At 48.4% G+C, this 25,072-nt stretch overlaps 8 protein-coding genes across 8 annotated transcripts; 2 read left to right on the top strand and 6 right to left on the bottom strand.

The window, feature by feature from the left end:
• Positions 1-1,432: 1,432 nt before the first annotated feature.
• Positions 1,433-4,658, bottom strand: M431DRAFT_523580 (hypothetical protein). The gene is made up of 7 exons (XM_024920550.1): positions 3,992-4,658; positions 3,698-3,925; positions 3,037-3,621; positions 2,729-2,971; positions 2,335-2,660; positions 2,080-2,269; positions 1,433-2,008 (listed from the first exon to the last, which is right to left on the bottom strand). The coding sequence occupies exons 1-7, from the start codon at positions 4,314-4,316 to the stop codon at positions 1,524-1,526; spliced, it is 2,382 nt and encodes a 793-aa protein (XP_024770568.1). The 5' UTR covers positions 4,317-4,658; the 3' UTR covers positions 1,433-1,523.
• Positions 4,659-6,599: 1,941 nt separating this feature from the next.
• Positions 6,600-8,026, bottom strand: M431DRAFT_540857 (hypothetical protein). Its single transcript, XM_024921083.1, has one exon. It carries the CDS (start codon positions 7,930-7,932, stop codon positions 6,868-6,870), a length of 1,065 nt encoding a protein of 354 aa, XP_024770567.1. The 5' UTR covers positions 7,933-8,026; the 3' UTR covers positions 6,600-6,867.
• A 1,506-nt stretch (positions 8,027-9,532) lies between these two features.
• M431DRAFT_8927 (hypothetical protein) lies at positions 9,533-10,983 on the top strand (the record flags this gene model as incomplete). The annotated part of the gene is made up of 2 exons (XM_024924011.1): positions 9,533-10,688; positions 10,766-10,983. 2 exons carry the CDS (start codon positions 9,533-9,535, stop codon positions 10,981-10,983), a joined length of 1,374 nt encoding a protein of 457 aa, XP_024770566.1.
• A 2,243-nt stretch (positions 10,984-13,226) lies between these two features.
• On the bottom strand, positions 13,227-13,580 carry M431DRAFT_8926 (hypothetical protein; the record flags this gene model as incomplete). Its single annotated transcript, XM_024924010.1, has 1 exon — positions 13,227-13,580. One exon carries the CDS (start codon positions 13,578-13,580, stop codon positions 13,227-13,229), a length of 354 nt encoding a protein of 117 aa, XP_024770565.1.
• A 1,045-nt stretch (positions 13,581-14,625) lies between these two features.
• M431DRAFT_511784 (hypothetical protein) lies at positions 14,626-15,435 on the top strand. The gene has a single exon (XM_024919729.1). The coding sequence runs from the start codon at positions 14,690-14,692 to the stop codon at positions 15,200-15,202; it is 513 nt and encodes a 170-aa protein (XP_024770564.1). The 5' UTR covers positions 14,626-14,689; the 3' UTR covers positions 15,203-15,435.
• A 46-nt stretch (positions 15,436-15,481) lies between these two features.
• Positions 15,482-16,752, bottom strand: M431DRAFT_8924 (glycoside hydrolase family 17 protein; the record flags this gene model as incomplete). The annotated part of the gene is made up of 3 exons (XM_024924006.1): positions 15,482-15,727; positions 15,791-16,264; positions 16,363-16,752. The coding sequence occupies 3 exons, from the start codon at positions 16,750-16,752 to the stop codon at positions 15,482-15,484; spliced, it is 1,110 nt and encodes a 369-aa protein (XP_024770563.1).
• Positions 16,753-17,447: 695 nt separating this feature from the next.
• M431DRAFT_511783 (hypothetical protein) lies at positions 17,448-19,486 on the bottom strand. Its single transcript, XM_024919728.1, has one exon. The coding sequence runs from the start codon at positions 19,409-19,411 to the stop codon at positions 17,612-17,614; it is 1,800 nt and encodes a 599-aa protein (XP_024770562.1). The 5' UTR covers positions 19,412-19,486; the 3' UTR covers positions 17,448-17,611.
• Positions 19,487-21,192: 1,706 nt separating this feature from the next.
• On the bottom strand, positions 21,193-24,656 carry M431DRAFT_19676 (hypothetical protein). The gene is made up of 2 exons (XM_024913271.1): positions 21,537-24,656; positions 21,193-21,482 (listed from the first exon to the last, which is right to left on the bottom strand). The coding sequence occupies exons 1-2, from the start codon at positions 24,577-24,579 to the stop codon at positions 21,376-21,378; spliced, it is 3,150 nt and encodes a 1,049-aa protein (XP_024770561.1). The 5' UTR covers positions 24,580-24,656; the 3' UTR covers positions 21,193-21,375.
• Between the last annotated feature and the right edge of the window lie 416 nt (positions 24,657-25,072).

The raw sequence follows: 25,072 nt of genomic DNA, 5'->3' as shown, positions 1-25,072 counted from the left end.
TACCGTTATTTGGAATGTTATACCTACTTAGTTGAGCTAGTTGTTTATTAATTCCGCCGGTATAACGCCTAGGAGAGATATTCGGGAAGGGGCCCCATGTGCTAGAAATATCACGGGGAGGGCCGTGGTTCTTGTCAGAAATTAGTCCCTGTCTGTCGCATGCGCCATAGGCTTCTTTTGGAGCTCGCGGAGCATCATCTGGCCGACCGCCCCCAAACGCTGCAAGGTGGAAGTGCAAGATGATTTGCAACTGCGTAAATTAGGTCACAATGTGCGAGTACTTACATACATTTTGGTGAGATGTAAGAATGTTCAATATCGACTCTTCTCCACGATCATCCTTGTTTAACGTTTTTCGGGAACGGTCCGAATCACACCTCGGTGGGACTGCATCTTGTTGTGCTTGAAGATCTATTATTAGCCTATTGAATGGTATAGAACTAGGCATAATTTGGTCTGATATTTCAGTAAGGTGAATCTCGAATGACTGCGGTGATTTTTCAATATCCAAAGCTCCATTGGTCGAAATAGCCCGATGAATCAACCTTGTCTCAATAACAGGTAATAACCCCGAGCAGCAATTTGAGGCTTATGGAAGCTCCACAGCATAACAGTAGTCATCGGTGTCTCGGACAATGGAGATAGGTGGTAAGGACAAAGCATGTACAGTAAGACAACACATACAAAAAGTCCCATAGTCAGCTTAACTAATATATGAGATCAATCGTATGCAAGACAGTTGTTCTGTTACAACACGGAAAGCGGCATAAATTTGCCTCTGGTGCCAATTTCCAATGGAAAAACGTATAACCGCCGATGGATACACCACGGTACTGTATGACCGCATGACACTATTTTGAGCCTGTGTAAATCCCGAGGCGGAGTTTCATGTCCATGGAAGAATAAAAGTTCCATCGCAAAGTGTTGCCGCGCGGAGGGTTTTGGTGCTACCCCATGTTGTTGGTTACATAACGTGGGACAGGAAATCGCCTATACAAGATAGTGTGGCCCACTGTCTCATGTAGGAGAAAAACTCTCCGTAGGTTATACTACGTACAAGTCGTCATAATGGACCAATGAGAGGACAAACAAAGGAGAATTGGGTTGCATTAGTACGGAGAATTACTCCTTTTCTGTGTAATGCACGTGCGTAGAACGTTAGGCTCCAAAATCAGTGTGTGATTCCACAACGCTGGGCGTTGATCCAGTGGAGAAATACCACCAAGTGACAAATTAACCTGTGAAGAGCCGAGTCTTGTCTTTCAGGCCGGCAATGAGTGAGGCTTACTATGTGCCGGGGACGTTACATGTCATATGGAGCAGTGGTGAAAAGCTGAGATTGCTTCCAGTCTGAGGCAGAAGTGGTAGACAGATGCTGTCCGAGGATTACAGCAACAATCAGCAAGTTGGAAGAAGCATACAAGTAATTGATGAAGAATTTGAATTTAAATCATGTATCTTAGCGGCAGCTATGCCCTATTTGTCTTATATATACATTATTGAGAAGGCGTTAGGAATATTAACTAGTAAGGACCAGAGTGTCCCTTAACATCATAACGGTCGAGGTCCATGACCTTGGACCAAGCAGCGATGAAGTCGGTGACAAACTTGCTCTGTCCATCGGAAGAACCGTAGACCTCAGAGATGGCACGGAGCTCGGGGTGAGAGCCGAAGATGAGATCAGCACGGGAAGCAGTCCACTGAACCTTGCCGGCAGAGTTGGTGCTCTGGAAGAGCTCCTCGTTGGTGCCGTTGACAACGGACCAGGTGGCGTATGAGCCCAACAGGTTGACGAAGAAGTCGTTGGTGAGAGTGCCAGGGCGGGAGGTGAGGATACCAGTGGAGGAGCCGTCGAAGTTGGCAGAGAGGGCACGGAAACCACCAATGAGGACAGTCAGCTCAGGAGGGCTCAGGGTCAGGAGAGCGGCCTTGTCAACCAGAAGCTCCTCAGTGAGGGATGAAGCAGTGCCGTGGCCAAAGTTACGGAAACCATCAGCCTGGGGTTGGACTATAGCACAAAAACGGTCAGCATCCAATCATGCAGGCAACGTTATGATTACCGTAAGAGGATAGACTTACGGAAAGCGAAAGTGGAGACATCGGTCTGATCTTGGGTGGCATCAACACGACCAGGGGTGAAAGGCACGGTGACAGTGACCCCGGCAGCCTTGGCAGCCTTCTCAATGGCAGCAGCACCACCGAGAACGATGAGATCAGCCAGAGAAACCTTCTTGCCGCTGGACTGGAACTTGGTCTGGACTCCCTTGAGCTGTAGGTGAAATTGTATTAGCAAATTGCTTGTTCAGCATCGATAGAAATAGTATCTTCACTTACAGCCTTGATGACAGCAGCCAGACGAGTGGGGTTGTTGGCGGCGAAAGAGGCCTGGGGCTGGAGAGCAATGCGAGCTCCGTTGGCACCACCACGCTTGTCAGAGATACGGAAGGTGGAAGCAGATCCCCAAGCGGTGGTGACCAGGTTGGAGATGTTGAGGCCGGGAGCAGCGAGAATCTGCGACTTCAGGGATGAGACATCAGACGCGGCCAGAGTGGTGTAAGCGGGAGCGGGAAGAGGATCCTGCCAGATGAGAGGAGCCTGCTTGGGGATCTCAGGGCCAAGGTAGCGGGAGATGGGGCCCATGTCACGGTGGAGAAGCTTGTCTATATCGAACTCAGTTAGGCCTCCTGTCATTTCCCCAGATATGTCACCAGGGAGGTTAGGCACTTACACCAGGCAAGACCGAACTTCTCGGTGAAGTAGTCAAAGTCGTTGAGGAAGGTCTTGGAGATGTTGTTGTAGATGGGGTCATCACGGAGACCAAGATCACTGGTAAGCATCGTAGGGCGACGGAACTTGCCAGGGATGAAGGGGTCGGGGTAGGAGGCGTTGGCATCGAGAGCCTCCCACTGAGGAGCACCATCGGGGGACTTGGTGAGGGTGAAGTTGTTGTTGAGCAGGGAGAAGAGGAACTCTGTTAGAAGCATTAGCGTGTGTCCTAGTTGTCGATCACCAGAAGGGATGCTGCAAAATACTCACCGTTGGCCCACTTAGTGGGAGTACGAGACCAAATGACCTCGAGACCACTGGTGTAGGCATCATCAGCGTTGCCAGTGCCAAAGCTGTTCTTCCAGCCAAGACCCTGGAGCTCAATGCCAGCAGCGTTGGGCTCGGGACCGACGTTGGATCCAGCAACGGCACCGTGGGTCTTGCCAAAGGCGTGACCGCCAGCAATCAGAGCAACGGTCTCTTCATCATCCATACCCATGCGGCCGAAGGTCTCACGGATATCAAGGGCAGAGGCCTTGGTGTCAGGGGTACCATTGGGTCCGCGGGGGTCAACGTAGATGAGACCCATGCTGACGGCTCCAAGCGGGCTCTCGAGTTCATCCGCACGAGTCGTGAAGTCAGTGCTTCCGTTGTAACGGACCACGTTGTTGAGAGCCTCAGGGAACATCTCCTGCTCGCCACCCCAGTAGATGCCCTCGTCGGACTGCCAGGTATCCACACGTCCAAAGCCGAAGCCATACGTGGGGAAGCCCATGTTCTCCATGGCAGTGTTACCGGCGAAGACAAACAGATCAGCCCAGGAGAGAGCAGCACCATACTTTTGCTTGATGGGCCCTGTACCTGGTTAGTACCATTGCTCAATTCGATCATTGCGTGCCGTTTCTGGCTTTAGCGTTGGGGATCAACTTACAAAGCAGGCGGCGAGCCTTGTCAAGGTTGGCATTGTCAGGCCAGCTGTTGAGGGGAGCAAAACGCTGCTGGCCCTGACCGGCACCTCCGCGTCCATCAACGGCGCGGTAGGTACCAGCGTTGTGCCAAGCAAGACGGATGAAGAAGGGACCATAGTTGCCAAAGTCGGCAGGCCACCAGTCCTGAGAGGTGGTCTGGACGGCGGTGATGTCCTTCTTCAGCTGGGTGACTGTTTCGTATATCAGCATGAGCACTAACTAGCAAGGTTAAGCATTGAAAGGAGCAATAAACTCACCATCGATCTTGGAGAAGGCGCTAGCATAGTCGAAGTCAGAGCCAAAGGGGTTGGACTTCTCAGAGAACTGGCGAAGAACAGCCAAGTTCAGCTCGCAAGGCCACCACTGCCTGCTTCGAGTGCCGCCACCAGCAACAGTGCTCTTGCGGGGGCAGGTTCCGAAATCAGGGCCATCGGGGCTGAATCTCGTCTCCAAGATGGACTCGGGGTGTTGAAAGCCACTGCGGGCAACGTGGACGTTGCTGTTGCCGTTGATGTGAGGGCAGCCGGCGGCAGAGGCCAGCGGCAGTGCGCCGACAATGGCCAAGATGTTCTTGAGAGGCATTGTCTAGATGGAGGAGAAGCAGAGCAGCCAAGATTGTTGGTCTGGTTGAGTGAGTTGTGTTTAGTCGTGCCGATCATGTCCATATATATTTTTTTCTCTTCTCCTTGCCTGCCCACTTGTTCTGCTTGCTTTCCATGCCCTCGTCCGTCTCTGCCCTCGCCGTGTCCTCGCCGAGGTATCCATACAAACGCATGACAAGGGCATGATTGCTGGCCCATTGGACTCATGCGGGCTTAAGGCGTCCGTGCCTGGCATCATGCAGCTCGATGTGACACCATCACCCACGACCCTGGGCTGTAAGATTACACGCCAGGCCACCCTGCGTGGTGCTAGAAGATTGACAAACTCGTGCAGAGATCCCCCCTCGATCTCACCCGAATTCTCCTTCCTAAACCGTTCCTTTGGCACCGTCACAGCTACAAACTAACACGCCGTTTCCGTGGCTCTACGGAAAGCGGTTCTCCGTCACTCCGCCACCTCCGCTAAGTGCCGGAATCTGCCAGATTTTTCGGCCGTGGACGATGACTTTTCACAAAGACTAAGGGCGGAGATGTGTCCCTACGGGGCAAGTGGGCATGGCTTTTCCTCCGCTACCCTGATTATCTTTGCTTACCTTGCACCAAGACTATCTTGTCTACGGACTAGAGTTACACGGCTCCGTACATACTCGCACCTGTCCCATCTGGTTTTGGCTGTGCGAGGCCAAACTGGCTGCCTTGCCGCCTCTTTTTTTCTGACCTACCCTGTCAACTGTTTCTGGTCCCAAGCCAGGATCAGGTATCCAAGCCCTGCATATTTGGCTCGATGTTACGGTGCCAGTCATCGCTCTTATATGCCAGCACGCGGAAAGTTTGCCCGCGCCGGCGGGTGAACCAAGCTGCCGCAGGCCCAATAAGAGCCCGCGGATTACATTCGATCACGCAGCACCGCGAATTTTCGTGGCATTGGGTTAGAGAGGGCCTCTTCTCAGCCGGCATTGAGACGCCTATTTTTAGCTTTGGTGTTGCTTAACCGAAAGAAAGCTAACCTGTGTATCACATCCTAGTTGCGCCAGAATGGAACGTGCACGATTCCCATTCGAGTATCAAGACCCAGTGAGGTGCCGAGGACAAGGGGGCTGGAAGGTATAACTTGACTAGCGGTATAGAAAAGGAACAATGGTATTTGTCGTGGTATCCGTTATGGTGTCATCTGTGCAAACCGTCGCCAAGTTATGCATCTTACATTCGCCTCTTCCGAGTCAAACATCTTGTGTGTTTGTACGTTGATAGAAACTCCAACTTTGACATCAATTGACTCGGTTGATTCCATCTGATCATGTTTGCGGGCGTCGGAATTAAACATCAGCTCATAGTGGTGCAACCGGGCATCATGAATTGTGAAGAAAGCCGGCCGGCTAGCTCGCCCGGCTAGCCGACGAAATCGTGCCTTTTGTTTGTTAGTACATTCACGGGAGTTACCAGTGAGCCAAGAACTGGAACTCTGTGCATCAATGAAAATGAATGCCGAAGCCTCCGCAGAGCCATTGCACCATGATCCGCACCCGTTATGTAAATAGACTCCACTGATTGGCCTTTGGGGGGCTTGGGGGGAAGTGTTGGGACGATAATTGTGGATGATGCTAATTGACTAATAGCATGATTTATCTCCGACGTTTGCGGGTGCACTGAAGAGTTAGGGGAAAATGTACAAGGATCCAATTGGGAAAAGAAAAAGAGAAGACCCAGATATACTTGCTGTAGTCTTACCGCACACAAAGAGAGCCAAGAGTAAGGCCAAGACCACACAAAGTGACAGCGAAAACAACGCAGGTAAAGATGAACAGTTTACGGAGACTTTATGTAGAAATCATCCATATAACACCGAGGTGACAACGAAGCACTATAGGGGCTGAATCCTATATGCAGCTTTGGCAGCTCTGGGCGGCGCTTAGATATGGTGATGTGATAGCATATGCGACACGTTATTGGCCACAGGAGGTGAGATCTACCGGCGTGGGTGCAAATAAGGTTGTCGATTCGATTGCGCTGGTGCACTTCGCTTCGTATGGACTGTGACACATAATGGCCATACAAAATGATCCTTGATGATGCATACCTTAAATTACACTCCACCACGCCTGACACCCAACGGCATGGCCAAGAACAAATACTGGCGGTTCCAAAGTAACCAAATTCTTCAAGGTTAAATTAATGTCATGTTAATGGCTCATAGTTCAACTAACAAATCGTAGTAGACAATCCACTTCTGTCGCTGTATCTATAAAAGAGACGAGGATTAACCTATGGTTTCGTCTATACACAACTGCATGCTCAATGCTTGATAACAAATATGCATCTTCTATTCCTCTTATCATTGATTCATTAATCTAGTATACAAAAATAGTAAAAGAACAACGGAATTTGACCCCAGATATGCCAGTTCAACCCCAACACATATTCCTTGACCACGATAAAGAAAGCCAAGATGCCGATCTCAACGGAAAAGAAATGCAAATCAAGAAACACGAATAACCAGGAAGAAGTGTGAAGCCCATATACTTGAGAAGCCACTATAACTCCTCCTCGCACAGAACCTTGACCATCTCATCCAAATCACGGTGTTGAAGCGGCGGTCTGTTCCGCTCAAACCGGCCGCGATGCCTCATCATCCAGTTAGCATTAAAACCTGCCTTAATCTGGAGCCAGTGGAGGAAATGGAACACTGTGTTTTGTCTCAAGGCGTCCCAATCGCACTCTTCCATGCCTCGCACCTCGACGTATCGCTTGTTAAGGCCCTGGAATACCAATGGCTTTGGCTTCTCTTGTTCGTCGGTAGTGTCGTCCTCGGAATGCATGAACGTGGCCCATGGCTTGTCTCTCCTCTGAATGTTACGGTCGATGATCCAAAATTGGCAACCAGGGGGCATCTTCCCCTCTGCCATTGCCCAGAGAGTCCGGATGAAACACCCCCGGGGGCTGTTCTCCAAGTATGGCACGACACTACCAGTTTCCCATGGAATCAACCAATTTGTATCGTATTCTATCGCCGTATTCGTGAGTTTTGTTACACTCAAACTCCCTGGGAGCCTATAAAAGGGTATTATGTACCATGTACATGGATCCCGAGCCCGGTCTAGCTGTATGCAAAAGAGATCTTGCGCTGGTGAGACCTTAAACTGACATTCTTCCATATCCCGTGTGAAATGACAAGAAACAAATTGACTTCTTTTGATTGGTCCCGAATTTGTATTCATACGTTCGTCAAGTCGTTTATATCGTTTAGTTATGACGTCGCGAGATTCCCAGCACATTGTCCAGAGACCGACATCTTTGACATACGCCGATGGGTTACCCGCAAACCAATCTTGAGCGGAGCTCGGGCTGGTTTGGGATTTCGGCGCCGTAAGATCGAACCCATAGACATCCTCGATATCGAGAGTAGAGTGACCGATAATGCGGCCATTTCTTCTAGGGCCCTTGGAAATTGAAAAGAAGTGGGCACCTCTCTGGAAATTTCGAATGGTGGCTTCTTGAATCTTGATTCTGAGTTCGGGAGGGAGTCGAATGAATGGAAAAGAGGTATCAAGATGACCCTCGGTACCATCTTTGGTCGAGATGGAAGTATCGTTAGACATTGTCAGATGTATTCTATAGGCGTCATTAGTACGAAACAAGTTTATGACGGGAGAGAAACACTAGTAATTAAACAATCACATGAGAAGCACTCACTGGATATCGAGAATAGAATAGACAAGTATAGATTGCAAACGTTGCGGTGCAGTACAATGGGATTTAGGACCTGTCTAAGAAGATTATTAGTACTTTTTCATTGTTCTCATAGGTAGAATGCTTCATTCTAGTACGTACCTGTACTGAAATAGAGAGTAAAATGACAACAATGTGTAGAGTAGATGTAAATAAACAGTGGGTAGCTGTTCAAAGATGGCTGGTTTGGGAGAAGTTGAAAGATGGGCATCTGGGAGTTTCGAAGAACGGTACTCCCGTGGATTTATATACCTAGTAGATATAATGAAAGCCTTATACTGTATAATAGAAACTTATACTTTTGCATGATTGACTTCGAAACCAGGTAAACAACATATATGGCCAAGGCTTGGTTGATACTTTCGATGGTGTACCCTCTTTGAATGCTGAGGAAATTCCCGAACGGTTGCTTGAGAGACAAGCCACCATATTGATAAACTCTACCATGGCACACAAACAAATCATACTTTGAGAACACTGTTCCCTTTACTAGGTGTACCACTATCTCGCACCGTTCGAAACATTTAGATGTAGATTTAATCTACGTTTCCTCAAAGTTATACATATTTTGGAGAAAACGTCCGTGTAGCGTGACAACTATACCTCCATTGACGTGTTCAACAATTCTTTTCAAAACTACCCAATTTCAGCGCACGCCTCGATCATCAGACCAGCATGACCAACATGTATCTAGCAAAGAAAAGAAAAGAATAGTAAGGAACCGAATTATGAATCAGGCGGCAGGGAGAGGGGGGCAAGATATACTAAAGTCTTTATCAGACCATTCATCTTATGCAGTCTTAAGTTTTTGAGCCAGCAGATACGTCGGTCTTGTTGAATCTGTGCTCGGCTATATCGGGAACATATCAAATTTGTTTTTGGTATGCGTCTTTACCTGTAACCTTTCGCCGCTGCAAACATCAAAAACGGATGCTAGTTCAGCGACTCTCTCTGGATACCATGTACATGTAGTTTGCCTCAAATTTGGACAACAAGAACACCAAGAGCCGCGAGTATCCCATCTAGCACATTAAACGCGCATAATTGTGTATTGGTGGCATGAAAATGCCGTAAGGAAAACTACAGCAGCATAAATTGGCTAATTGGAGCCTTTTGGGAGACTCTTGAGGCTTATCAAGCAAGGCTTGAGATCACGCACCAACACCAATGCATCTCCTGCATGTCGTCAGCCAATAACATGCAATACTTGCGGCTTTGCGTGGGGGAGCAGCCTTTACTGAAAATTTCTTGATTGTCGGCAAAATAATTTTGAACGTTATTCACATACCCACTACTCAAATCTGTAGCGCGTGATATACGATTTTGTGTTTGCCAAAAGTTCTCAAAACAACAAGTTCGACAACGCGCTCTATCTTGCATTTTTACACCATTAGATATCGAAACTCTCGTGTTAACGTGAAAACGGACGCGTCGGTCGCGTATCCATCTCTACGTTTCGAAAATTACGCGATGCAAAGCACTTCGCCACGACCATCGCCCAATTGCGGCTCAGATGACTCAGGGTTGACTCTCAGCACGAGTCATCAAGTTCATACAGAGCTACAGGAGCGTTATAGACCAATCAACCGCGAGGAATTCAAGATTGCCATCATCTGCGCACTGCCACTAGAATACGATGCGATGTGTTTAGCATTTGACGAATTCTGGGACGAAGATGGAGATCCGTATGGAACCGCGCCCGGCGATGCCAACACGTACACAACTGGTCGAATCGGGGACCAGAATGTTGTATTGGTTCTCCTCCAACGGATGGGGAAGACCAGTGCAGCATCTGCGGTGGCCAGTATGAAACTGAGTTATACAGGACTGCGCCAAGCGCTTCTCGTGGGTATATGTGGCGGTGTTCCTAAAACTCAGAACGGATCCGACATCATGTTAGGAGACGTGATCATAAGTAGGACAATTGTCCAGTACGATTTTGGCAAGAGATATCCTGACCGATTTATCCGAAAACAAACAACCACGGAGGCGCAGAGCAATGATTTTCGGGGCTTTGCGGTCATGGCCGAGACAATGCGAGGCCGGAACAAACTCAGTCAAGCAGCATCCAAGTTACTAAACCGACTGCAAGACAATGCCAATGGAAGTGGTTGCGGAACAAAATATGTTTATCCTGGGTTGGCAAGAGATAAACTTTTTGAGTCAAACTACCGACATAAACATCACGAGTCGCCTAACTGCGCGTGCAAAGAGTGCCATGACATGACGTCTCCAGTTTGTGATGAAGCTCTTACTGCTTCTTGCAGCGAGCTTGGATGTAGCAGCAAGTTTCTAGCGCCGAGAGACAGTTACGACCGGAAACAGGACACGAATCTGCTGGGTGGAATGGAGGTTGCGATACATGTGGGATCCGTTGCCTCAGGCGACACAGTCCTGAAGTCTGGGTTGGATAGGGATAAGATATCACAGAAAGAAGGTATTATTGCGTTTGAAATGGAGGCAGCGGGAATTTGGGACGAAATCCCATGTCTCATCATCAAGGGTGTAAGCGACTACGCTGATAGCCACAAACACAACGAATGGCAAAATTTCGCAGCGGCTACAGCGGCAGCTACTACAAATGCTCTTCTCCAGGCCTATTCAGAGAAGAGAAAAGCTAACTTTGGTTAGTTTGCTTGCTGTTAATCCATTTAATGGACATTGTACTATCCCAGATATTAACTAATGAATAACTATCAATAGAATACGAAGCGCTCGGAACCTTCCTCCAAGCCCTTCACCCTGTTGCTCGAGAGAGAGCATTAGTTCTCCTTCGCTTTTCATTTGGGCAACAGCCACAATTGATAGAGCAGGTATCATTTAGTCCGGTCTTAGTTATCGATGCCCGAGGACGCCATCTGCCATTCCATCTGGAGACTATTTCTTCCAAGGAGGTCTGCACCCCCCTTGTTCGTTATTAAACTATATATCAAGCTCACTCCTTGACTAGTTATTCATTCAAATGTTAAAGAATAGATTCAAGGATATTGAAACCAGAAAAATTGACACGGGTGAATGGACCTTGGAAGATCAAAATAGCAAAGCCAGGTTGAACTTGTCTGAACCTTGGCTCTCAGTCATAAAGGCATGTTAGATTCGATATATACATCATATACAACAGTTCAACTGGCTAATAAGTCTAGATAGCCATACTCGGTGCTAAAAATGCGGATGATATTTTACAGACAAAAGAAGAGTCTTACAGAGTGTCCAGCGTGTTATTGCAGGAGTATCAGACCGCTAGCAAGCAAAATCTCGTGGTATGTGTTATCAATGTGCGAACCCAAATCTAAGATATGTGTAAAACAGATCCATCTGATTTCCTTAACGTCAATGTTAAAGCTTGTGGCTAAGTGTTTACAGCCATGTTTGTGGTTTGAATTACTGGTGTTTTCAAGCGCATCTATATATTGAAAAAGCAATATTATTGTCTCTCTTTTCACAAGCAATCCGTGAGTTCAAGAACGCGCTACTTGTTCTCGGTCGCCCCAAAAGACCGCCACCGCGCGGCATAAGGCATGTGGAGTCAGCTGCGTTCGAAGACGATATCAGCAGATACCGACATGTTCTACTGATATATGTCGATTTTGCTAGTCTTTTGGACGTGAGTCTCCTATTAGGGTTCATAGTACTTAAAATCCAGAATGAGGATTTGAGAGACAAGGATATTCTTGCTAACAAGCTTTTGCGAATTCAGATGTTACCCGAGGAACAGAGCACCAAATTGGCCATAACTATCAATGCTATTGGAGAGACTCTTGGTAAGGAATTGTATAGCATTGTTGAAGAGCTCTTAAAAAATCCACAGTCTTTTGAAACAGTTGGTCTAATCATGCCTCACTATCACATACTAGACAAGTCTACAACAGGGTTGGGCCCAATAGCATCAATGATAAGAATAACACACTTAGTTAGACACTGGACGAACTCACAACGAGAATTAGTGGACTTATTAGTGCAAAGGAAGGAAACTTGTATACGGCATAACTCTGAAAACCGAGGGGTGACTCACACAACAGCAACTGGGGTAAACGTGACCTCTGAAAGAGTCACCATATGGGCAGCCGCTATACGTGAACTATTACGTGAATGCGTAAAGTTCGTGAAGACAGACGATTGCTGTGATGTGGACGAATGAATGAGAATTGTAATAAGAGATAGATGGTCCAAGTATCTATTATCCGACAATAGACTGTGTAAAGAGTTTATTTCACAAACAGGAGGGTAAATGTCCTCTCTACGTACTACCCTATCTAGAGAGCTTTAACTAGCTCCACGTATCAAAAAGCATCAAAGTCTCCGTTAAAGCACTGATAGTCGTATCATTGATGTAAGTACTGACAGCGAAACTTCGACCTAGAAGAGATTCATTATCAAGGTAGTATTCTTTTGAGCTAAGTTTTCGAATTCTAGTTGCTACTTGAACTATATGCTTCAACCCGCACGTTGCGGTGTTGTATTACGCTGGTATGTCCGTGCTCCTCATATTTTAAATTTTTCTAAGACAATCGTCAATCTATGCCATGACAAATGCACCTTGTTCGATGACGATACGTACCTATAAATATTCTTAGCCGCTCCCTCGTAGGGCAGAATACTTGTCACTTCACACCACCATCCACATTAACGCCCCTGCAACGCCCAAGATCCCTCACAACCGAACGAGACCTCCAACTGAAGAGCTCAAGGACTTTTCCCGGTTCCATATTAATTTAAGCAACGACAAGATTACAAAAACTTGGAAACCGATATTCGATTCTTGCCCATCTACTGAATAAGAGTTCTTGGCTGGGTTCACAGCCAAGAGCGGAACGGCTACGCCACCCAATAGACAAGAAATGATGGGCTTATGGACACGACCCGATATAAAATATATGCATGAAAGATATCAGATCCAAGCTTCTTTTATCATTCTGACCTATTGCTAGACTAGAGCACCAATTGAAGCTTTTTTTTTACAAGCGGTAATGAACTGAGTCAGCTGGCTGATAATCGATACGTCGCAGTACAATGACTATGGCTGACCAACGTCCTGCTCCGTGTTGCTTGGAATTTCTCTTTCCAAATGCACCATCATCTTGTGAAATATTAATTCCTCGGCGCTCTTGCATACAGACTCGTTGACTGTATGCACAAAGGCGCTTAATGACATCTAAAAGCATGTCTAAATAATTTCAACGGCTTGACACAACGACTGATCCCATGCCTCCCCATACATGATTCCACGGACATAGCACGGCCCTACCAACTGCTTTGTGCCCTGCCCTGTTCTAGGCCGCACGACAAAAGGGAACTTGCCGCCTTCATATAAGCTGATCTGATCCCCCACACTGCTCTGGCTGGGAACAACAGCCAAATAGCCCTTCTTGGTCCTCGCCAAGCGGCGATACAGCGTGGTTTCGGTCCCTGTTGCGTACACCCTATCGTCGGCGGTACTCAAGGCTGAGCCTATGCCCGCGGCTGCGACAAGCGACTTGTAAAACCCACCCTTCATACCCAGATATTTGAAGCCAGACATGAGTCGAGGACCACGAAGAGCCTTTTGCCATTTCCTGAACCTCTCTACATGTATCTACCCGAAGCTCAATAGGCGAATCTCCATGTTGAAGAGATTGAGAACAGAAAGGTTTTACGACTCATTTAACGACCATATGGCAGTTTCTCCCTCTCAGGTCGCTGAGCAATATAAATCTCCGTCGAGATATAAGCCCAATTTGATAATCTAACCAGGTTCCTCCACTCCATAGGACGGATGAGTGGGATATACTTGCCTAAGTTTTGAAGTAACACAAAGCCATGCACAAGTCAAAGCTACTGCTGAGTACAAACGAATATGACCCCCATTGGGCTACAGAAGAGAGACAGAAATGACTCACGGCGATGAAGAGACTATAGCAAGTGCTATTAGAACCCAGGGCAACATGCGGGACAGCTGATGTCTTTGAGAGAGTTTTTGTGTCTTTGGAATCTTCGCAACACCATTGCGTTTCTTTCAGCTTTTATATACTTAAAGCTACGACAAATTCAAGAAAAATATAGACTCAGAGGGTGCGGATTACGGAAATGTTGCTGGCCTCGCCATTGAATCATGGAACTGCGGCCCGCATCCGGCCTTCAACCCGCTCATGTGAGGGCACGCATTGAAGGGGCATAGGTTCTAGTTCAGCCAGCCATTGTATTGCTCAGCTAGCCACTCAATGTTTCCCAGAGGGTCGTTAACAGCCGTAGCTTAACTGACCCTGAGACAATGACCTAAGTGTAACCATTCAGCTTCAAGATATCTGCCGCCGTTACATTTGATCGCCAAAGCATCTCCTATTGCAGGCTATGTGGGCCAATCAGCGTTCGCCTTCGGCCGCTCCGACAGGTAGGGATATAGGACATTAGCTGAGACAAAAGACCTCGAGTTGCGTATGTGACATTTTTGACGTCAAATAGACTTACAGCAGTAAGTGATGTCTTGCTTTTCCGTCCTTGGTAATAGTTTCAATTCTGCCGTAATAGCGAACCTCTGCAGATATGAATGTATATATATACCAGACCAAACATCCTTCATCCAGTAACAGAACCTAACAACTTCCACATTATTAACACGTCTTCTCAAAGCATCTCAATCTCATAGAAATCATGCACTTTAACAACTTCTTCACTTCCATTGGGGTAATGGCTTTACTGCCAGCCTTTGCTCTGGTGATGGCCGACGACTGCAAGATAACGCCGTCAACTGAGCACTTTGACATCCCACTCGACTTTTGTTATTTCCACGACTTTGGCATAGTCGATGTCCGAGTCGAGATACCAGGAGCCAATCTCAGACCCAAAGACAAGGCCGATCACCTGGAGCTTCCCGCTCACGTCAAGGCAAATGCTAGCCCCATTCATCTGGATGAGACGTATGGAGTCAACATTTACTTCAAAAACGACTGGACGAATGCCCATCGTTGGGAAGTCAATATTCCTGTTATCGCGTCACTCTTCGTTGACCTGCAGACGCGAATTGATCGCTCAAATTGCAAGCTTGGGATGAAACTTCACTTGACAGGCAAGGGTATCTTGGGGAGACTGGAGGAGAGTATCCCCCTAACGGAGATTGATAATGATGGAATCAAGTTTCTCGCACAAAGTATGGGGCTGTGTTAAGATTAGGTAAATTTCAGGATATTAAAGTGGCTCAATTCTATTCTAGAGTAATTAGTAGGTGTCGGGTTGAAGGGAGGATTGGGCAGCCTAAACTATGGTCTGTACTCTATTTTATTCCGCGGGTATTCAACATACTACGATCTTTTGTCTTCTCATATTACTTGAATGCAATAAATTCCCTCTTAGGAACCTCATTTCTCTATCAAGGTATATGTAGTCTTATTGTATTAGGCTGAGTTAAGGTAACCCTGTTTCGCCCTTTATCCAGCTCACTCGCATCTAACACCATTTCTTAGGCTTCCAATTCGGGATAACAACACTTCCATCATTCTGAAGCATATTCAGGGTGCCTTGCTGCCTCCAAGCATGAATAAAGTATGCCGTATTGTGCTCCTTCAGAAATGCGCAGTTTGCGTCCACCGTCTTCCAGAACTTGGTATAATCAGCAACGCTTACTTCTGCAACGGCAAAACCGGTGATGTAGCCGCCAGCGTGCAAAACATTGTAGCCTGTAGCCCACATCATCTGTAAAAGCGAAATACAATTAGCGTTCTGCAATACCTTCGTCACAGCAATGCCTGTAATTACCTCTGAGATGATGAGTGGAAACTGGGGGAGGTATTTCTTATACCACAAGACCTGATTGGCGGTATAAGTCCAAGCATCATCGACTTGGATGTTGTGGTAATAAGCCATAACATGGGCGTGAATAAAGTCCAACACTGGCTCAAGCGCCTTTCCCACTACGCCCAATCCAACACCAAGTCCATCAGAGCCAGGTGCACCGCTCATCAAATTTGGTCTATCCCAATCTTCACTGATTCCCGCTGGAATACCATGCTTGTTCATCTCTTTGCGAAAGTTGGACATGCCCATAGTCAAATTCGTCAGGCTGGCCGGCGCAGATGCATTACCGGTGCTACCAGCCGCACACATGTCGCAATCCCCAACTGGCTCATTGAGATATTCGGCGGCATAGATGACGTATGGTGCAATTTTTGAATATTTGCTATTTGATAGAGTTTCGAAGAGTGTCGTTTCCAGTACTTTTTCCCAAGAAAGCTGTGGCCGTGGTTAGCCGGAACTTGAAGAGACGCAGAAAACTCATTCTTATTGAAGAGACTTGCGTCATTGCCGCTGATTGGAAATGCCACTTGAACCACAACTCCCATGTTGTTCAAAATAGCAGCCTCCAGCACATTCTCCCACAGCTGCGTGGTGTAGCTTTCAGGAATATACATGCGAATCATTGTGGCGCCAAATTGGCGCTTCATCTGCTGCATGTGAGAGCTAATACTTGCAACCTCAAAGTCTTCATTGGTAAACTGAAAGGGGAATGAAAAGCCAAGGAATCCATAAAAATCAGATTGTGGACACCACCATTCTTCTCTCGAAACGTGGGGAGGCTGTAGGTCTGCATTGAGTTTCGCCTGGCTGCCGAATGGAAAACAGTTTGGATTAGGCGCTGAGCGCTGAGATACACGAGCAAGGCCGCTTACTCCGGATAGGAGCGCTGCGAGAGAGGCGAAGCTCAGTGAAACAGGCTTCATGGTGTTGTGCACTGGATATTGAACTAGGCGGAAAAGTCCTTTGCTGCTAACATTTCACTAAGAAACTCCATTACGACAGAGGGTGACTTGGACTTTTATGTTCTTTGCGGATTCGTGTACGAACAGGGCAAATGCACGAGAGTGGAAACGGTGAGGCCATCGGCACGACGACGATACGTTACTTGGTATGGCTCCATTGGTCAATTAGTTATCCAGCGCCATTCAATCGCATGACAAGATCTCTATATCCCCAGATTTTCCCATCAAAGAGGACTTGGCTCTATTAAATCGTGTAAAATCTGGGGACCCCATATTTGGGCGTTCTTAATATTCGGCAACTCGGCATCCTCTTCGGGCCTACTCACTTTAGTTCACATATAACCCCTGCTTTGCTTCCATTCTCTTCATTATGTCTAAATATCCCAATTAGCGCTACTTGAGCAGATGGATATGATGATCTTGCGTCGAGTGCGGTGAAGGGACCTTGAAAAGCATGGGCTCACCTTGTTTACAACTCTAACTAGTAGGCGATTGCCGTCCACTTGACGCCATTCCCATAGCTATAGAGTTTTCATTCAATTTCAAAGGTAGAAATATTGAGACAGGTAATTAGACACCAGACTAGGTTGCGGAAGCGGTGAGAGGGGTCAATAGAAGAATACCCTACGTAAATAACATTGAAGTTGGCACGGCATGCCTTGTTCAACCTTGCAGGTTCACCTCATGAGCTATCGAAAAGGAAACAAGAATAAGAGGTGATACACAATTCTAAGCTATGAAAAGAAAATAAATAAACAAAACGCTCTGTTGATATATATGAACAAAAGATAGACCTCGTCTCCGCCCTTTCAAAACACCTTTAGTAATGCACTCCAAGTCTCACAGGCTGCACCTGGTCCACGACGGCAAGACCCAATGTTTTCCTCGTGTTCAAGCTCAACTCAGTGTTCTGAGCTTGAAGAGGGCCTATGGCGATGTCCGGGTCGCTGCTATCCACTCTGGTATATCCGTTCTTGGGCACCACAGTCTCTCCCGAAACCTTTGGCTCTCCATCAACCAGCTCACCATATTTCACCTTCCTACTACCGAGAAGATCCAGAATCTGGTCTGCCGAACTATTCGAAGACCCGTGATTCAGCAGCGGCGCACCCATGGCCTTTGCAATCTCGAACGGATCCAGCGAAACCTCTCGGCCCAACTTATGCCAGCCCCAGAGGAGGTAGAGGATAATCAAGAGCTGGAAGAACATGCATCCAACCGCAATGCCAAAGAAGTTCCAGTGTGCTCTATAAACTATTCCGACTCTCGACACGAGGGCATCTGTTGGCTTGATCGGGAGTGGTCCCGCATTGGGCAAGTGTATCGCGGCAAGGGCGCTGCGGAACATGAGTTCGCGGACGTTGTTGATCATGTCTTCCCTAGGATCCGACCATGACATGGTACAGTTGCCGTAGTCTTCAATCTCAGATGAAAGAAATGTGCTTGCTGCCTGTCCAAACGCAGTCACCAAGTACGGTATAGCGCTCATGCCTCCGATCGCGAGCGTCGTGTTCGAGTTGTACTGCGCTTGCAAAACAGAAGCGATGCCTCCAAACATGGTTAAGAATCCTCCCGCCCCGACGCTGCCCGAACCCAGTTGTTGCCAGTCGGTAAATTTGGTGATGCTAATCGTTGTGTTCTGATCGATACTCCAAGGCTGAAGCGTGACACTTCCGTTTGTAATAGTAACTGTGTAATCGACGGCGGCGGCTCGTAGAGTGCAATTATGTTGCGTCAACTTTCCTTTGCACGTGGGTTCGGGCTTATACAAGACGGAGAGGTTCATATGATTGAGGGCATTGACATCCTGCGATGGATTCCAATCGACACTCGTTCGAAACGTCGTGAGCTTGTCACCTCTGGCTGACGCAAAGGTGCTAAAGTCGTAGTCGAATGTGCTGTCTTTGCAGTCAACATCGAAACCCGGCGCAGCAATATGGAACTCGCAAGTCTTGTTGATACAGCTAGATGGCATCGTGATAATGCTATGGTTCGAATACTCCTTGAACACCTTTGCAAATGCCGGCATCAGCAACGCGGTTTGGGTTCCACCACCTGCCCAGCCGCTAAAGTTGGACGGCAGCGTTGTGTTGAGTACGGGTATATCGACCTGATCCCGGTACGGCCCAATCGTCTTGCTCGTCGTATCCGAAGCCTTTTGCAGCACAGCACCGACGGCGATGCTCACTATGAGAGCGACGAGGGATGAAATGGTGATCATGTTGAACAGGGTAGGTCTGAAGATGCCGACCAGCAGGTTACCTTTGACCTCGAGGTCATAGTGAAGCTCCTTGATCTTCGTCCCCCGAAGAGCCTTGAGCCACCACGAGATGGCGAATCCTTCCGAGTTTGCCACCGACAGGAACAGAACAGCAATGGCGCCCATAAGAGAGAGTAAAACGGGAACGGTGAAGTATTTGTTATGTGTCGGCCACTGGTTTGTTTCTTGGTCTTCAGACAGGGCGAGGACGAGGGCCATCATGCCGCACGTCACCATGAATCCTATGACGGAGCCGACGGTCCTCCATGGGATTCTCTTCCACACGCCTGGCTGCCATTGAATTCCGTCGATCGACATTGTGGGATCCCTCCTCGAATATGTGTAGTACGTGTCAGCCATGATGGAAGAGCGAGCCTCGCGGCATGTCAACCTATGTATACACGCAAGTGAAAGAGGCCTGTATCAGGGGTCGGGCTTTCAGCTTATATCTATCACTATTCCAAAAAGAAGAGGGGGGAAACAAAAACAGGCCTGTGAGAGAAGGAGATCCATTATTAGGACTCCAGCTGCCACATGGGAGACTCCTTGTTTAGGCCTCAGAGCCTCAACAGGTCCTCTTGGCAGCATCGGAACCCAATTTATGCATGGGGCCAAAGTCGAACTACATCTCCATACAGTCTAGCGGACGAACAATGTGCCAGTTTCTCTGACCATCAGCTTAGTATATTCGCCTGGACGAGTTCTATTAATATATTACTAGAAAACGACCGGGTTTTCCGCCTATCCGCTTTGAAAGTCTCCCAACGGAGCAGATCCTGTTGATTGTCCAATGATAAGCCTTTTTCCTGTTAGCATATCCGTGCATTCGCAACGACTAGCCGTCACAACCCCTGTCAAAGTCAGCATCCCACCAAGGCCGATTGCATATTCTCAGACAAATTTTTTCCTAGGTTTATAGGAATTAGTTGTCTATCGGAAATCCTGCTATCGGGCGCGGCAAGATAGTACTGCATGTGGCGCGATTTCATGTTGTCTGTCTGTACTAGACTGCTACTCAGTTTTGAGACAACAACAGCGATTGGACTTTACGTCAAGACAAAGTAATAGCGATAATAGCGGTGACAACTAGATGATCATCACATGTGTACAGGTAATTATCCCGAGCAATCTATTAATACCTACCTACGCAGTCAGCCTCGCGGGTTACTAATAAAGAAATGCAAACACGGAGACAAAGGGGGTCGTGATTCAGCCAACCAAGCCTCACTAGATTACCTGATTAGTGAATAGGTCAGGAGCACAACACGCCAGCTAGGGATATTTTCGAAGCTGACACTGGCTTGTATCCCGAAAACCTCTCAAGTTCCACAGCAAACTCGTAGGCATAATTTCGGGAAATAGTAGTGGATTTGTGGACTTGCGAATAGAAATTGCATGTCATGACTATCATGATCATCAGCGATGTTGATATTCAACAGGCATCATCTTATGTCTACTTCAAGAAAGCAAGCAGCAGCAGCAACAACCGTCTAATTTCCGACGTCGCGCAAACTACTCAAACTGGCACTTGATGCGGAGACTCCGAATCCCCTCCATTTTCAACGTCGTCTCACTAACCCCCCCGTTGTCAGCTTAATCATTTCCTTCCAAGACCGCTGCTGCTTGTAAAAAAACTCCATTTAAGCATAATCTAGCCGCGCATTCCCGCGGGATGCGGGATACACTTGTCGTTCTCGTTCAACCTCGGTAGCAAGATACGAGTTTTATTTTATATAGATCGGCTTTTACCCTGGTTCATTCGCGGTGATAACATATTCATCCTTTTGTACGCAAAGGCGGCGGATAAGGTTCTCACCGAATGCAGTCTGTTGTTGTAACTGTTTGGACTACTGCAGCATGTATGTCCTGAGACGCTTTGTTATTTGTTATTATAGCTGAAGGAGTAAGTGGAATTATGCTCTAGGGTCGGAGTTTAGAGGGGGACAAATTAATAAACAGCTCTCATGTCCTTGAGTCGCAGGCTCAGGTTAAGCATGTTGCGACTCTCTCCCCTTACACGGATCGATCTAATGCCCTCCATCTCAGTGCTCTACACGTATTCATGCGGGCGATAGATTAAGTTTACTTATAAGCCTCTATTTAGCATTCATTTTGTGCACGAAACTGGTAATCACTCACAGCTGGAGATCAATTGTAAAAGCAATAGACACTAGCCGACAAAAGACTCAACTTGCAGCTACTCTATCCATGAGCTAATCGAATCGACACTTTTAATGAAAATATTCATTATTACAATTACACAGCAGGTTCCGTCTTAATATACAGGCAGGTGTACACATATTGTTTCTGTGTAACTAAGTAGTCTACGCCTCAACATCCATGGTATCAACATCTGCCGAGCCATCATCCAAGTTCAAGTCTATCAATCTCGCGTACTGGGCCGTGAGGCGCTGTAGCTCGCGATATTTGCCTGTTGTTATGTTAGCTCGTATCCAAAAGGAAAGGATAGCCAGGATTGACATACCAAGAATAAGAACCACTCCCTTTAAGAGTTCTTTCCGATCCCATCCACAGAGCTGCTCATCCCGACTATACCAGCCGCGGCCATCGGCCTTCTCCGAGTCTTTCTCTTCAAGCACACCGCCCAGCAAGCTGTTGAGAAGCTCTTCGACCTTGCCCCTGGCACCCTCGGCACCCAATCGCTTGGCGTACATGAACAGGTATAATCTGAATTCGTCGCTTGCCCCTAGCTGCAAGGCACCAGCGATGCGGTTCTCCAAATGGGCAATGCTGACGCTGCTCTCCAGGCCTTCGGCCTCGGACTTTTGCATGACCATCTTAATGATTCGCTGCAGTGCGTAAGCCCTCCCCTTAAGAAGAAACTCGTTGGTTGTGTGTCGCTCAAGGAACGGAATGATGCCTGATGATACGGTGACAGCTTGGCTGCTTTTGTCCTTGTCATCCTTCGAGTTGGGTCCAACAGCAGTAGATTGTAGGGCTGAGATGGATGAATCGTTCGAGTTCCAATACTGAGAACCCACTGCCCACCATGCCTCGCTCAGCCGTTGCCACGTGTACATGTCTCGCGCATAAAAGTAGCCGTCGCCATTTGTCAAGGTCACGATAATATGGCCAGTAGAATTCAGATGGGCGGACGTGATACCCGGCCCAGGGGTAGCAGAATGCTGATTTAGTGATGCTGTCGCAATATCCAGTATGGGGCCCACGGACACAGGAGGGTGGGGAGAAGATTGTGTTTTGAGATCCCAGACATGGACCAATCCGACGGCTGTAATGGTCATCAGCCAATAATCTCTGCATTCGAGGATGACAGGCTGTGATTCCAGGATGATGGGGTTCAGAAGGCGTCTGCCGGCACGAGTCCAAACGTGTAGCGAGCCATCTTCACAGGCCACAGCCCAGAAGTACTTGCTGGCAGTCACCAAGATGACAGCTCGTGGCAAGAATTCCTGCCATATTAAGACTCCTCTCTGCGTAACAAGAACATGGGCTGGATCACGGGGGTTGATATCGTTTTTGGCCTCGAGGATGATGTTCTCTGGAAGCTTGGATGCGTCTTCCAGCGAGGCGGCGTCGGGTTGTAGCACGCCTCGCTCAAGCGGCCGCAAGATATGTGATCGTATCTTGGGAACAGCCAGGCGGACCTGGGCATAGGAAATGGACGGATTCAGCACCGCCGGCCGTAAAAATTCGGGAGTGGGAATAACGCCGTGCTCGACAGGAACAAGCGCGGCATGCTCAACGCCATCGGCCCCGTTGGTCACAACAGCCGTTGGACCACCAGTCACCCGCTTAGCTGCAGGCTCCTCATCCTCGTCGAGATCGGTAGTGGCAGCACGGCGCTTATTTCCAAGTAGCATGGCGACAATGCCCCCCTTTGGCAGTCCATCAAAGGGTTTTGAAAGATCCAGTATCGTCTGCGGGGCCTCATTTTGTGTGTTTTTCGTCGTCGTTGATCCGACAAGCTGGCTCTGGGGTAGAGATGACTGCCCTGTGCCGGATGACGAGACCAAGAGCGGAGCCACGCGCTTCCTCCCATCCTTTCCGACAGTAACCCGAGACTTTAATTCACGAACCCGTTCGGCCGTCTTGTCTGCAGCCTCTTCTGGCTTTTCACTGGTCTCTTTGTCTTTGTCTTTCTCCTTTTCCTTGTCCGAATCTGCACCTCCATTAGCAGTCGACTTTTCCGGGACCGACGCAGAGGATTCGGCCTTGCTTGCTGGAGTAGACTCCTTTGCAGACTCGGGTTGGAAATCGCCCATGAGAGCACCCATTCTAGACTGCACGGCCCTTGACTCTCCGGCCTTGGCATGCTCTTCCAGCATCAACCCATCCACATCCTCGGCGATGCCCATGCCCTTCCTTGAGCCACCATATTTCTGCAATGCCTTGGCATTCTCCTCCTGCTGAGCCACCCACCCTAGCTCGCCCTCATCAAACTTGGCGACAACCACGCTGCCGTCCAAACTAGACGCAAACAAGGTCTGGCCATCTGGTGTCCACGCCAGATCAGAAATAGACTTGCCCGCAATGTCCTGCAATATTACAACAGGGCGGGAAGTGTTGGTATTCCAGATACTCAATGTCTTGTCCTGACCGGCCGACGCAATAACGGTGACAAGCTGGCCACCGTGGCCGTTGGCCGCGCCGTTCTGACCAGGCTTCACAGTATGAAAGAGTCGAGGCGAGAACATGCAAACCTCGGTTGGCGCCTCGTGTCCGATCAGGTTGATCTCGCTATCCCACCTCGTGCGTTCGATGATAGCGACGGAGCTAACGGGGCCATTGACTGCATTGGCGGCAGCAATGTGATTCCCATCCGGAGACCAAGAACACCGTCGGAAATATGTAGTCAAGGGGGAGCTCTTGAACGGGGAGCTGATGGTGGCGTCGAGGACAAAATTGTTAATCATGTCATGCTGGGTCGCATTCGGCGCGGGCGGGGTGAAGCGGAAGATCTTGATGGTTCGGTCGTCGCTGGCAGTGGCGAAGAATTTGTTGGCCGGGTCAAAGGTGATGCCCTTGACGTGGCTCTGGTGCGCGGGAATCGACTTGAGCTTCTCAAACGTGTGGCCCGACCAGACCACGACCTTGGAGTCGAGCCCGACAGACACGAGCAGCGAGGAGTCGTAGGACCAAGCCAAGTCCTGCACATCGTTTTCGTGTCCAATCAATCGCTTATATGTCTTCCAGTTCTCGACCGGCGGCGGCTCGTTGGTGCCAAATGTCGGTGCTGGCGGCCCCTTGTCCAGATGATACACGCAGATGAGCTTGTCGTCGGCGCCGCTGGCCAGATACCGGCCATTGGGCGAGAAGCGCACGGAATGAATGGTGCCCAGATGGTGGCTCATGTGGCACAGCTGGCGAGGCTTCTTGTAGTCGCCATCGTTGGCGTGATAGACGGCGTCGGTGGACCAGATGCGCACATGGCCGTCGCCGCCCGCCGTCGCGATTCGCTTGCCGTCGGGCGAGACGTGGCAGCTGTAGACCTCGAAATCCTTCTGCTCGCCGCTGTGGCTCAGCCACGAGGGCTTGATGATGCGCATGTCGGGGGAGGCGCGGGCATTCGGGAGGCGGTGATGAATGTTGGTGTTTTGGCGATGGTGATGCTGGGGGCGATGATGTTTGGATTTGGATGGTGTTTTGGCGATGCTTGGTTTCGTGCCAATGGGAGCTGTTAGTGGCAGATGCCTGGATACCTTTGGTGGGCTGGTGGCTAAGCGTGCCAGGCTAGTACAGATACTGGTCTGCCTATCAGCGAAGCTTGTAGCGCAGGTACCTGTACCAAATCGGGACTTTTAAGGTCGTCGAGGTATGAAGCGCGTAAAGCAGCTGACTGGACGCGCAGGCGCGTTTAATTTTGCTATGAAGCTACAGGGTAGCACTCAGGCAAGTATTGGCACCACAACTCTCAATTCTATGTCTTTTTTGTCCTTTTTTATCTCTTTCATTTATCTTTACTCTTTTCTATTGTTCCTTTTCATTTCTCTACATTATTTATCCTTCTATCACAATAAATGCCTGCCATGAGGAAGAGTT

Source organism: Trichoderma harzianum (assembly GCF_003025095.1).
Source record: "Trichoderma harzianum CBS 226.95 unplaced genomic scaffold M431scaffold_13, whole genome shotgun sequence".
Lineage (NCBI taxonomy): Eukaryota > Fungi > Ascomycota > Sordariomycetes > Hypocreales > Hypocreaceae > Trichoderma > Trichoderma harzianum.
The sequence above is the reverse complement of the archived record's forward strand: the minus strand, read 5'-3'. Positions and strand labels throughout refer to the sequence as shown.